Source organism: Actinia tenebrosa, unplaced genomic scaffold (assembly GCF_029948245.1).
Source record: "Actinia tenebrosa isolate PJP-AT-01 unplaced genomic scaffold, QUT_ActTen_1.0 PGA_scaffold2__45_contigs__length_23673736, whole genome shotgun sequence".
Taxonomy (NCBI): Eukaryota; Metazoa; Cnidaria; class Anthozoa; order Actiniaria; family Actiniidae; genus Actinia; species Actinia tenebrosa.
The window spans coordinates 23,641,778-23,655,654 of NW_028292579.1; the positions used below are offsets into that span (position 1 = coordinate 23,641,778).

General features: G+C 42.7%; 2 protein-coding genes across 3 annotated transcripts in view; one reads left to right on the forward strand and one right to left on the reverse strand.

Moving 5' to 3' along the window:
- The window catches only part of LOC148909639 (scavenger receptor cysteine-rich domain-containing protein DMBT1-like), a 34,069-nt gene extending 20,307 nt beyond the window's left edge, over positions 1–13,762 (reverse strand). The window contains exon 1 of the mRNA XM_089033796.1: positions 13,483–13,762. Within this exon, the coding sequence (XP_088889922.1) occupies positions 13,483–13,510 (28 nt within the window). The 5' untranslated portion in view covers positions 13,511–13,762. The remainder of the gene's footprint in view (positions 1–13,482) is intronic.
- Positions 7,549–11,730, forward strand: LOC116298127 (uncharacterized). Of its 2 annotated transcripts, none has more exons than XM_031706499.2 (3): positions 7,549–7,647; positions 9,369–10,387; positions 10,611–11,730. In XM_031706499.2, the coding sequence occupies exons 2-3, from the start codon at positions 9,380–9,382 to the stop codon at positions 11,577–11,579; spliced, it is 1,977 nt and encodes a 658-aa protein (XP_031562359.2). In that variant the 5' UTR covers positions 7,549–7,647; positions 9,369–9,379; the 3' UTR covers positions 11,580–11,730. The 2 variants fall into 2 exon arrangements, with proteins under 2 accessions (XP_031562359.2, XP_031562358.2); XM_031706498.2 differs by having other exon boundaries at positions 7,560–7,706.
- Positions 13,763–13,877: the final 115 nt, after the last annotated feature.

Genomic DNA, 13,877 nt, shown 5'->3' on the forward strand with positions numbered 1-13,877 from the left:
TGGCAGTCGCCTCTGCGGCTTTGCACGTGGCTCAGCACGTTGACTTGAAGGAACTTGCGGGCACCTTTGGTGCCTCTTGGAAGGACTTCAAGAAGGACAGAGAAGTCGAAAAGGTCTTCCAGGCAGCACTTGCTGAGGTACCTGATCAAGTCGCCTCAAGTACTTAGTTAAGTCATCCCTAAGTACTTGGTCAGGTCGCGCCCAGGTTATTTCCAAGTCGTCCTTAAGTACTTAGTCAAGTACTTATCAAGTCCTTCAAGTCCTTAGATATAAATGAGTGAACCAGAGTCGAAGGTAGAGCAGCCCCAAGAGGAGCAACGAATCACCAAGGCTAAATCCCCAGGCAGAGTTGCCGCGGGAAAGAAGCTCGCGGAGATGAATAGGAAGAACAAAGCCAAAAAAGAAGAAAAGGTGGAGGAAAGAGAAGAGGAATCCTTCATTAATCCTGGGTACGTCATCGGCGCGTTAGGAGTTGCTATAGCAGCAGGTAGCCTCTACTTACAATGGCGGGCAGCAAAGCCAGGGGCGAAATTGGAGCCAGCGCATTACACGCCTACGGAGCCGCCCGTGAGAAGGAGCAAAATCCCTGAAATGGAGTAATAACCTTCTCGCTTTGTAATATAATGTCAACCGCGTTATTGAAAACTGTTGAAGAAGCAGCTATTATTACTTCCATCGTTGCGGGTATTGGTTGGGTAGGTAAGAAAGTGCTCAAAGAAGACTTTACTGAAGACCCAAGCAAGAGCTTCGCTAATTTTGCTAAGATGACCGCTGCCGTAGGCGGGGCTATCATGGTAAAGGATTACCTACGGAAGGAAAAGTACCTGCCGACGACGTAAGCTTTGCTTGCGTCTAATATAAATGGCTAGTTTAATCGCAGGCGGAGTTATTGCAGCTTTAGCATTCACTGGAGCTAATTATGGTGGTCAGTATTTGGATAGATTAGTCAGAGGCGACAAAAGCGGAGATTTAGCCGCCGAAAGGAAGAGGCATGATTTAGCGCTGGAGAAATATCAAAGGGACGTGGCAGCTTGGAATGAAAAAAGACAAGCTTACAGGGATTGGTTGGATAAGAACTACCAAGACAAGATGCAGGCGGATAAGAACTTTGAAAACACAGACTACGCCTTTAAACTTTATGCGCAAGCACACCCCGCGGCATTGACGGGGTTGAGAAAACCCCAGTTCAAGAATTACTACCAGCCTTCTAAGAAACAAAAAGATAGTGAGCTGGTCTTCGTAGGAATCGCAGGGCTGGCAGGAGGCGTAGCTTTGGCGTATCTGCTCTAACGAAGGAAACTGTGTTTCCTGAAATATATGATCGTCTTTTTGGAAAGCGACAAGAATGACTTTACCACTTATCTGAATCCCCCCATCAAAGCCCATAAGGTTAGGCTCATAAGTTGCTCTTTGTACAATTCTTGGTATAACCTGATTAGGGGCATAGTCACTGAGCATACAGGAGGATCTAACTATCAAGCCGTATTGCTGCCCGATGGACATTACACACCAATCACACTGGCCAAGGAATTAGCAAAACACGGTTATACTCTCACCACAGGATTGCCGCACGAAATGACCCTCAAACATAATATGTCAAATTATTCAATGACTTTTGGAAAGTCTGACCCATTGGGATCTTTATTATGTGCTTCAGGCAAGACGATTACCAACACAGCCATACCTGTGAAATGGAAAGTCGCATCCTCTTACGAAGTCTATTGCGATTTAGTCCATAGTTACAACAATGGAGAAAAGTCTTCTCTTATGTCCAAGTTTCTGCCCAAAGGTAATCCATTTGACTCAGAAGAATACACTCCCATTTCTTTGAGTTATGACTTGTCTAATTTGGTAGAAAGCATAAACATCACCATTAAAGTGGACGGAGAGACGGTGGATTTCAATGGACGTCAAATCAATCTCGTCCTGGAATTCATATAATGGGCCGCGTAGAGGATAAACTCAAAAGGATTTACTATGGACCCGAAGGCTATTGGAAAGGAGCGTCGGCCATCAAGAAACTCGCGACCGCGGCCAGGGTATCAGAAGAAACGGCTAAGAACTGGTTGAAAAAACAAACCCTCTGGCAGGTTTATTTTCCTGTGCCCAAGTACATTCCCAGGCCCAGCTTCACCGTAAATGCCCCCAACGAAGTTCATCAGGCGGATTTGCTTTTCTTACCACATGACAAGGTGAGAAGAAAGACCTATAGGTACGCTTTGACCGTAGTTGATATCGCAAGCAGATACAAGGACGCCGAACCCATAACCAGCAAGGATTCTGGGGAAGTCGCAGAAGCCCTAGGTAGGATTTATAAGCGCGTCTTGAAATGGCCTAAGCTGCTGCAAGTGGATGCGGGGACAGAGTTCATGGGCGTGGTTACTAAGACCCTGAAAGACCACGACACTAAGATTAGGAGAGCTGAAGCTGAGTACCACAGGGGTCAGAGCATCGTCGAAAGATTCAATAAGACCCTGGCTGAGCGTCTCTTTGGATACCAATATTGGAAAGAGCTGGAAGATCCCTCCAAACGCAACAGGGAATGGACTCAGAGGCTCCCCCAGGTCGTCGCGGCTTTGAACAACGAGGCGGCCAGGGCTACGGGAATAAAACCCAAGGATGCCATAAAAAAGAAACACGTGGAACACAAGTCCTACGTCAGAAGTTCGAGGGCGGTCGGACTGAAGGAAAAAAAGCTCCCCCGCGACATAGTGGTCAGATACCTCTATCAGCCGGGGGAACTCGAAGGTGGCAGTAAGAGAGCCACGGATCCTAACTGGTCTTTGGAAACGTATGAGATTTCAAAGTCCGTCACCAAGGAAGGGCAACCCGTGTTGTATTACCTAAATGGCCTAAGTCGCGGATTTGTCATGGAAGAGCTGCTCATAGTCCCCAAAGACTCAGAGTAGCGCTGCTCCACGCGCCCGATTGCACTCTAGGCATGTCAGTCTTACGTTGCCTCTGCAATGCCCGCGTTTGTTGTTGATACGATCCACGGAGAACTGCTGATCATCATTCGGGTCAAACCTCCATAGTAGAGGTATGTTGCATTTGGCACACCGTGCCCCTTTCTTCTTTCTTCTTTCTTCTTTCGGTGTTTCATTAGAAACACCGACGCAGCTCACACTAGTTTTTAGCTAGTTATATCTTTCTTATAGACGTCGTCCACGCATAGGTCAAACTTTATCCCCGCATAGCGGGGATCTTTGCTCTTTTCTTCGTCGTGGCGCTTGTAGCGAAGGAGTTTCTTGGCAATGTTCTCCTTTGCTATGTCTTCTGGGGTGCGGTCGTAACGCAGTTGCGGCCCCCAGGCTCTTTTTAACTGTTTGGCATATTCTACGCGGCTTACGGCGGTGTAGATAAGGTTGCTCCAACACAGCCGCTGGTCTATGATCCACAGCGTTTCTTTTATGGTAAGCCCCTGCGCACTATGGACTGTCATGCAGTAACCTAAGCGCCAATCTGGGTGGGAGGTAATTTTTTCCACCTTTTCTATGGGTACCCAGGCTTTATCATGTGTTACAGCATTTTGTAGTTGGATGTCGGTACCAGGTACCCAGACATCTCTTTTTTGCATTCGGGTATCGTGGGGTTTGTAAGAAACAGGTACGGGATGTGTAGGGAAGCGCTCTCGGTGTATATTTAGCAAGTCTTTCTGTATGCGAGACTGTGATGCGCGTTTGCTGCTTAGCACCAGATCCTTTGGATGCCATGTGTATAGAAAGTCTTCGTATTTCTTCGCTCGTACCCTCTTGCGTAGTATCTTGTTTTGTTCCGCGTCACTAAGGCCCCGAAGTTCTGCTTTCAGGTTTCTTATTTGATCCTTACTGCGGTAGTCGGTGTTAATTTCTTCGGAGTGGTCTACCATTTCTTTTAACCATTTATGGGGCATCTCTCCGGTTATTGGAGGAGGCTGGCAAGGATCTCCGGCGAATATCACTTGACACTTTCCACGGAGGAATTCTACAAATTCCTGCAGGATTTCTAAAGGAACGGTGCAAATCTCATCCCAAAGTATCACCGGGGGTATGTCGTGGATGGCTTCTGGTACCCACTTTTGACCATTCCAGCGGAAGAAGCTGTGGTAGGTCTGCGCGTCGTAACCCATCTCCGTTAATTCTCTTTCCAGACGGTGCGTTGGCGTTAACACCTTTATCTTTGGAAAGAGTTCCAAAACCCTGGTAGTTTTACCACTGCCTCCCGTTCCGTAAAGGTAAGAGAAGCGTTGGTAAGAGATTGGGTCCGCAACCGACGGTAGAGGCTCCCCGGTTGGTTCCACGCTACCGTAAAGATGTTCTCCGTGATATTCTACACGGCCTCTCCATGCTTTTATCTCCTCATCTTTGACGCGCCATTGACCACTTTCTGCAAGTTCATCGGCAGTGTAGAACTCCTGCATCTTCTCTAACACTTCTGGCTTTACATACAAGGAATCCGTGGCTACGCGTGGGATGTCCTCTTTGTCAAACCGTAGCAGCATTGCTAAGAGATTGATGTGCGCATATGCTAGCATGCTGGCACGCAGATGGTAATACTGTGGTCGATGGTCTTGGTAATAACACAGCGCATTCCATTTCTGTTCTTTTTGACCTTCTATGAAGTAGTCCCATTTCTCTACGGATACCATTGTCCCTTGGTCATGTGCACGTTTTATGAGGAAGCTTAGCTCACCGGCGTCTGTTATTAAGCGTCGCTGCATGTGTTTTTCGCCTTCTTTTGCGCCCTGTGTGAATTTACCTATGACCACACGCGCTGTGGGGTTGTGCTCTGGAAGCCATTGTGTAAAGGCGCTATGGCAGAGTATGGCTTCATGCGCTGTGTATTTTAAAAGCTTGCGCTCTTCGAGGAACTTCAGTAGGGGTATGGGTATCCATTCTTTCTCCTGCAGGTGCTTCCCATACCACGCGTAAATTATGGGATGTAAGTCTTTTGCTAACTCCCAGGTGGTCAGTCTGATGAACCCCGTTGCTGGGGCGTCGTAGTAACCCGGTAGTGACACCCTAAAGAATTGGGAGTCTGGATGTCCGTAACGGTCATAATACTCCTTACAATCCCCAAGGCCTTTGAAACTGGCGGGGTAACAGTGTTTCATATCCAACGACACGTACTCGTCTTCGTTGTACTCCATATTCCAAAGACCGCCGTGACCGTGTTCTACGCAAGCTTTGGAGATATCTTTGAACTCTTTTGGGGTAGGTTTCCAGCCGTTCCTTTTCTTCGCGGCTAAGAAGTCCAAGCTGCGAGAGCTGAGCACTTCGTCTGAAAAGTCCTCACCAAGGGTTTCGCAGGCGCTTTTAATGCGTTGATGTTCCACTTCTGGTCGGTATAAAGTACCATCTTGCGTCATGAATTGACATCCTTCTGAATCCATTAACCAAGTAGAATTCTCATGAACTAATTCTGTCAATGGGGAATTCTTAAAGACCTTTGTCTCCTTCTTTCTTGGGAACCTCAACTCCCTCCACGCGTGCGCGTTGTGTTGGTAAATGACTATGGGAGCACCTTTGCCTTCGTATTTATGCGTTCCTGGGTAAATAAAGCCGTCGGTGATATCTTTCACATGGATTCGCCTTCCTAACGTGGTTTCCAACTTCTTGATGTTTTCGATGGTTCCTCCAGTTTTACGAGTAGAATGCTCCCATTTCCTGATGGCTTCTCTTCTTTTTGGCGTAAGCTTACCACCCCGAGAGGAATCCTCGAAAAACTCCCTAACCAGCTTCCCAACGATGTCGCATTGGTTTAAGCTTCTTAACGTCCGGCTTCTTAATTTCGTATGCACCGTAGATGACCACGGTAACCGGGTAAGCGACCTCGTAGAAGAGCATGTCTATTCCCTCAAGTGCTCCCGGTCGTGTGTGCTTATTCAAAACGAACAGGTTCTGCTTACCAGACGCTCTGATAGGATTACGACCCTTTTCTATTATCCACTCACCGTCTAAGTACTTTACGAATGTCAACTCCAAACGGTAGTCACCGGCCGGCATTCTGTTGATTATCTTTTCAGCCATTTTGTGATTCATAGTTTTGTCTGTCTTTCCCTCCATAAATGTAGCGAAGACAAAGTCAGCGTCTGAGTTATCCATCACCTGATTTCCGAGCCTGCGCACAGTTTTGTTTTGAATGTCGTTGATGGTGGCCATGTATATCTAAGGAATATTTTAACCTCCGTTTGCGATAAATCTGCTGTACCCGTCTTCGTAAATCCGCGAGTTAAACCCGTATATCTTTGGCATCGATCGCGAGTCCCCCTACCTGCTGCTAATGCACTCAACGTCATAGTTTGCATTGGACGCAGCCCAACATATCCAAACGCGCTCAACACTCTATTTCATTGGATTTGATTATCACAGTTTAATCCACTAGTTTTTTCATACAAAAATAATAACTAATAATAATTATTTGTTATAGTATAACAAATGAGAATCTTGTCAACTGGGTCTAAGGTTATTTCAGTATTAATTAACATTGACAACAAACATGCACATATTCAAATATAATTTATAAGACACACTTAAAGCATTGATCTGTTTGATCAAGTACTTCACACAATTCTTAACTTTTGGTAAAATTTTTTGTTAATTAGTGTGTCGCCATCGAAGACTATACTTTTTTGCACTCAAAGATGTGTAATATAGTCTCTTTCAAAGTTCCCTGAAAGGTAGCCGTTTACACATAAGATATACGCTAGTATTGGTCAACAATGAACCACTTTGAACACTTACCACGTCGACGGCCAGTTCATACATACATACATACACTTTATTGGACTCCCAAAAGGGCTTTTCAGGCCAATTTACAATAAGAACATGAACATGCACTTAGTCGTCAAACAAAATTAATTGTTCGATCGAACCATTATCTATCGATATTAATCTAGTTATGAGATGTCAAATAATGATTGTACTAATTAGGACCTTAGTTCATCTATGATCTCAGTTTTTTTCTAACCACAATATGTTTACTTCCTGGAAAAGAACCACTTTATCTGGAGCACATATATATTTGATAAAATGATATATGCCGGTCTGTCCTATCAAGCTGTTGTTTCTGGCTGTTACTGGCCAAAGTTACTGTTCGTTAAGTTACTTAATGCCAGTGATTGTGGTATTACAATGTTATTTAAAAAGATTAATTCCTTTCTGAGTGCTGGCTAAACTCCGCCACAGTAGAGATTTGACACTTGACTAATCTACCTCAACCACGTCTCCCTTAATGAATAGCCTCCCTAACACTCTCAAATGCTTTGTTTACAAAAGATAAACAGATAAACAGATAAACAGCATAATTCAAAGCAGTGTCTTCTAATGACCTACTTTAAGCCAACTGTGACGATATTATAACAAAGCAAATAAAGTTGGAATAGCCTTGCGTACTTAAGGTGAAAAACAATTTCTATTGATCAATAATCAATTGAAGTTTGCCTCAAGTAAAACACACATGTCAAGCTGCTATATCTATTATATGGACACGTGTACGTCGTGTCGTGTAGGTGCGTCTAGGAAACAAGTAAGTTGTGACGTATTTCTTACGTCATCGCCAAGGTCCTAACTTCTCTTGCACAGTTATAAAAACCCGACAAAATCGTTATCTCGTTCCAAAACTAAATCATCGCACTTACAGAAGCGACTTGGACAAGATTAACTTAAGGTTAGAAGAATACTTGAAGTACCAGAGAAAGAGAGAACACTGACCATAACGAAAACGAGGTATTGGACACTCTTTTAATCTTGTACACTGGACTAGAGCCAGCCTGAATGAAACCGCTTCATGTCGTAATAAAATAATGCTTTTAATCTTACCAATTCCTTCCAGAACGGCTTAATTAAGTTCTTAGTTAACCTAACCCCAACATATTATAACAATTTATGCATAAATCAAGCTATTATTGGAAATTTTTTTGTTAGTCAAAATTTTTAGAGGATTGCCCGGAATTTAATTTCACTCAGCTCAAAAGAAGCAATGCAGTCACTGAGGGAGAAATAAGTATGGTTTAAGGCTATACATACATACATATAACCTTACTGAAGTACAAACAAATGCTGTGTATGTGTCTGTTATCTTGTTTAAGTAAATAATTCTAATCATAGGCAATTCAACGTAAAGCATTTGGGAAAAACATCTACATCTATGCATACTCAGATCTTCGGTGACCTTCCTCTAGTCTTATGCTTGCTGGAGGCCCGAAAATGAATGAGATTAGCCGCAGCATGGGATTTTAAGCTTCTCAGCATTCTTGTTTCATAAGTTATGTTTAGAACCCGATGAAATAAAGTGGTTTGAATTACTATTTCAGATCAGCTGGATGACAATAGAATAATAAATTATTTTATCTTATAAGCAAAGATTTCTAAAATTGTAACTGGTTTCTAAGGCTGAAATACTGCGATCTCCTTAACAGCGTATTTGATATCGAATTGCCTCATGCACGGTCACTAGTACGAGAGCGTCCGTGTCACTGATAATAGTATATTTACTTGTTCTGATTTATTTTATTGTATGTAATGTTCGTAGGGAAGTGCCTAGCATAGGACTCAGTAGAGTCCCGTTCGCGCTCTCCCTATTGAGTAGTCTTTCATATTATTTTTTGATTATGTATACATTGGGGTAGAAGTCATTACCCTCATCATTGCCATACAACATTAAGAGTGTGTTTTCGTAAGGCTTTCGGTTGACAAGTGTTTTATTCGGAGCATGATTCAGTGTTCCGATCGATAACTACGGTAACGCAGCGACACGAGTCTAGAAAGTCTTTTTTTAAGCTGGTGAACCTATGTTGAACGTACGCCGGCAGCAAAACCACATACTGAACATTGTCTTTTTCCTCACAATTGTTTTATTTTGTTCACTGTATTTATCTTATGATGGCCGAAAGTTGACTTTGTTTACAAAGCTGTACGCAAAAAGAAACCTTTATTAACAAATCGGAACGAGCTTAGTTTATAATGAGGCTATACAACGATTAAAGTCGCTTGTTATAATCGATGCATTGAATTGAGATATCCTTTGTCGTAATTTTATTGATTATTTGTTGAAAATCAGTACCAGTAGATGTGGCTGTTACATCACTTCACAACGCTGTGAGAAAATCACAATCGAATTGGAATTTAGAAGTTTATTTTTACGGCGGAGAGAGGAAACCGGAGAACCCCAAAACCCTCCAAGCTAAGCAAAGGTCGGGAAACTCCAACGAAAACCTCTACTCGCATACGTCACCACTAAGCCTCCCGACAGGACTCAAACCCGGGTCGCAATATCATTAAGAGGCGACGCATTATCAGCGCACGTATAGGTCCTTTATTCTATTGTGTGTTCAGCTTATAGCTGGATCATTTATTAATATTTTCATATTTCTTTGTACTAATTGTCAGAGTATTTGGTGATGTCTTATGCAACAGTAGCTGTTCTTCTTGGGCTGAGCGGTTTTGTATTGGTGCATGGAGAAACAACAAGCGCCAAACTCGAGCAGCAGTGGGATTCAGGGTTTAAGATGAACATTCGAATGCAACTCCTTGAAAAAGTAACCGGAGGATGGAAAATGACTATAAGATTCACCGAACCAGCTCCGGGGCTCCAGATATGGAAAGCAAAGATTGTATTAGTGTCAAACGATGCAAAGGTTTATGAACTGAAGAATATGCCATGGAATTCTGACTTGGGAAAGTGCTCTATTTTAAAAATGGCGTTTCTAGCAAGTAAGTCGACAAATGGAAAGCCAGCACCAGATGCATTTGTGGAGTTTCGAAGAAACACTCATGTAGAGTTGAACGCAGCAGCATGCTCAACGACAACATCAGCACCATCAGCAACACCGACAACAACCACAGCACCCCCGACAACCACTAGGCCAATAACAAAGCCAACCAAGCCAACGACTAACGCTCCGTCGACATCCACAGCCTTTCCACCCAGTTCTTCACAACCAACAACACATCAAACAACCATGACTCCATCAACTGTTCAAAGGAAAACCAAGACTCTAAAGCCAACGACAAGCTCAGTCACAAGCACACCAACGACTTCCACTGCTACAACATCACCATCCCCGTACAATTACAGCAAGGTTTTACATGCATCAATATTATTCTACGAGGCACAACGATCTGGGAAACTCCCTGCTACAAATAGAATTCCATGGAGAGGTGACTCCGCTCTTTCAGACCGTGGAAATAATGGAGAAGACTTGACTGGTGGATGGTATGACGCTGGAGACTTCGTCAAGTTTGGTTTTCCTATGGCGTCTAGTGTAACTGTATTAGCCTGGGGACTCGTGGAGTACAGAAATGCCTACCAAGCGGCAGGAGAATTGGATAATGCGTTGGACTCTATAAAGTGGGCAACTGATTACTTTATCAAGGCCCATACTGCAAAGTTTGAATTCTATGGACAGGTTAGTGAGCTCTCGAAAGTCGGGTATTTGGAGGGGGTGCTCATACCCCTCGACGTTCGGATACCCCTGAATGAAAAATGTCCTCTTCCATTTCGATATTAAATTCCACTCGTTATGTTGTATGTAGTACATCATACTTTACCAATTATCTCCTATATCTCGGTAAACAATCAACTCAATCATATATATTTTTTCACATTTCTATTATATGTCTACTTCGTAGGTAGGCGATGGTAACGTTGACCACGGGTATTGGGGCCGTCCCGAAGACATGAACATGAAGCGTCCTGCATTCAAGATCACCCGAAGCAAACCAGGCTCAGAACTAGCAGCAGAAACAGCCGCTGCTCTCGCCGCAACATCTATTGCCTTTGCGCATACCAACCAAGGCTATGCTAGTACTTTGGTGAAGCATGCTGAGGAACTGTACGAGTTTGCTGACAAGTATAGGGGAAAATACAGCGATTCTATTCCAAATGCTGCATCCTTCTACAAGTCGCACAGTGGATTCAACGATGAGCTGGTGTGGGGAGCCGCCTGGTTGTACAAAGCTACCAAGAAGCAAGCATATCTTGAAAAAGCTGAACGATACTACACCCAATATGGCATAAACAGTAAGCCTTGGGCTTTTTCATGGGATGACAAGAAGGCTGGAGCACAAGTATTATTGGCAGAGATAACAGGCAAGGCAACCTATAAGAAAGACGCCCAGACATTCCTAGACAGTTGTTTACCAGGTGGAGACGTTCAATATACACCCAAAGGGCTTGCATGGCGAGACACATGGGGTCCCAACCGCTACTCTGCAAATACAGCTTTCCTAGCTCTAGTTGCTGCTGACCTGGGAATAAAACCAGAAGCATACCGCAACTTTGCAAGAAAGCAGATTCATTACATGCTTGGAGATAGTGGACGCAGCTTTGTCGTTGGGTTTGGCGTTAACCCTCCCCTTCGACCTCATCATCGGTCCAGTTCCTGTCCATCCAAACCCGCATCGTGTACCTGGAATGACTACAACAAACCTGGCCCCAACCCACAAACCCTTACAGGCGCATTAGTAGGTGGTCCTGATAACAACGATCAGTATGAAGATAAGCGATCCGACTACATCAAGAACGAAGTGGCTACTGATTATAACGCAGGGTTTCAGTCTGCTGTAGCTGGTCTAAAGCTTCTTGCCATGGGTGCATGAACATCCCATTACTACAGAGGTTTTGACCAATACTTCCGTAATACAACTAAAAAAGCAGCTTAGTTTAGGTCCCTACAGATTAGCACCTTTTGATTAATTCATTACTTTTATGGTCAAATTATTATTAAAAGCTCTCAATTCTTATGCAAAACTATTGCTGTTTTACTCTTTATTGTAATTGCTTACTGTCAATCACGTGACTTTTTCGAGTTGACTGGGGGCAATTAATATACAATTAGCAAATTTTAAGTCAAAGCATACAACGGTTATCAAAGTATTGTTTTTGACTATTTCTGCCTGACACCAGAAATCAAGATACACGTACAACCTCCAAGATCCTCCAAGCTTCTAAATAGTAATTTGCTCCCCCCCCCCCCCTCCCATTCAAAACACCAGTATATTACCGGAAGTGACTGTTTATTGATAGTAACCTATAGGAATTGGTACAAATGTTGAGCCTTTGTTGCTTCATAGAATTATGAGTTATGATTACTTGATTATATAATGCGTTCATTCAATGATATCCTGATTTGTGTGTGTGTGTATTTTGTTCGAAGCACTTTAGCCCTAGCTAGTCGAAAAACTCGCAAAAAGCTCTCAGTGTAGTATAAATTTTCAAACGTTTAACGCTATCGTAATCATTTCTTTTGTCTTTCTCACTCATTTGGAATGATATATGATCTTACTGATTGCTGTCCAACTATTCAAGATAGAGTACAATATAAGGCAGGAGAAAGACTGGAGCGAGTACAAATATCCTGCGATATTTGTACTCTAGGTTGTTTTGTACAGTAAAAAACCGTTTTTGAAAACTAGGTTTTTAAGAATATTCCTTTCGAAGCCTTTTGGGGGAAAACTAGGCTCAGTTGGATAATAAATGACTTATTAGACATTTCACCCTAAAACGATCTCTAATAATATCTATGTGTATGTGCGTATACATACGAAATTAGATCCCGCAAATACCACCACCCACAGCCACTATCAAAAAAGACAAAAGTCAAGCTAAAAATTTTTGCGTACCGTTAATAAACCTATGCTGAGATTTCGTTTCTGACTATAGGGCTAGCGCTGCTGTACAACACCAAATGATATTAAAAAGAAAAGGGTCATTCATTGTGGATTTAAATCAGATATGACACTTCTTCGTTTGTCTCACGAGTGACCGGTTGGGTGGACCACGAACCGCAAGTTTCGGCTGCTTTACTGCTAGTCTTCGTCAGGCGATGGTGTAGATTGGAAGGTTGTCTTCTAATATACTGAACGTCAGTCTCGGCGAATGTCATCCTATGAACCAGACTGACGGTATAAGTACACCATCTCGTGATGAAGACTAGTAGCAGTAGCAGTCGAAACGTCGCGGTCCACCCATTTTTGAACATCATGGGTCTCTCTGTACGTTCCAATCCTTTTAAAATCCACACGCAAAAACATATATAAAATCATAGTTAATGGAGTGGAATGGTTTGAAAACTCCATAGAACAAAGCTATTGTTTTGCCTTTGATGAACCAAAGCAAGTATGGCTGAAAATGCTCATTTCCTTATTATTTTCATGTATGAACACTTTGAAAGTGAAAACTTTCATTCCATGACCAGAACCATGCGTATATGTATTTCCGCTCGGATACAGTTAAGTTACTAGATGATAAAAAAGAAAGCATTAAAAAGGGCAATTTCACTTTCAATAAACAATAATACTAATCATATACTAGATTAATTAACAAATCAGTTATATATACATATTTTAAAACGATTTTTGAGGGTAAAAAACTTTTATATTCCCTAATACTGTGCACTGTCAACATCATATATAACAATGAACAAAGACCAATAAAAATGATACTGTTAAAACCGGACCAACCTCACTGGTGGCTATGGCCCTACACTATGGCAATACTTACAGTTTAGTGTAATCGGGGTCGCTAACATAAACGAAAGTGAACCGGTGCCATGGTCAAGACGATCACTTCCGTTGCCTTTTTGACCGCCCACGAACACGATTGTTTACTTCGGCATCCCTAAGTGGAAGGACGAAAATAGACCTCAATTAATATCATATAAGAATATTCTTAATTTCTACTGCAACTGCTAGTCACGACTGCACGGAAATCAAAAGCTCTTTCCCAATTTTGAATCATATCTCGAGAGAATGAAATATGAATTTGAACAAGGAAATATTTGGTTTTCCTAGATAAATTTTGTTGGCACTGGCAGATTTGGCGAAAATACCGAAAGCTTTCCGAATGTTGTTTTTGATCTAACCGAGTGGTTTCCGATGGACAGCCCGATGATTGTG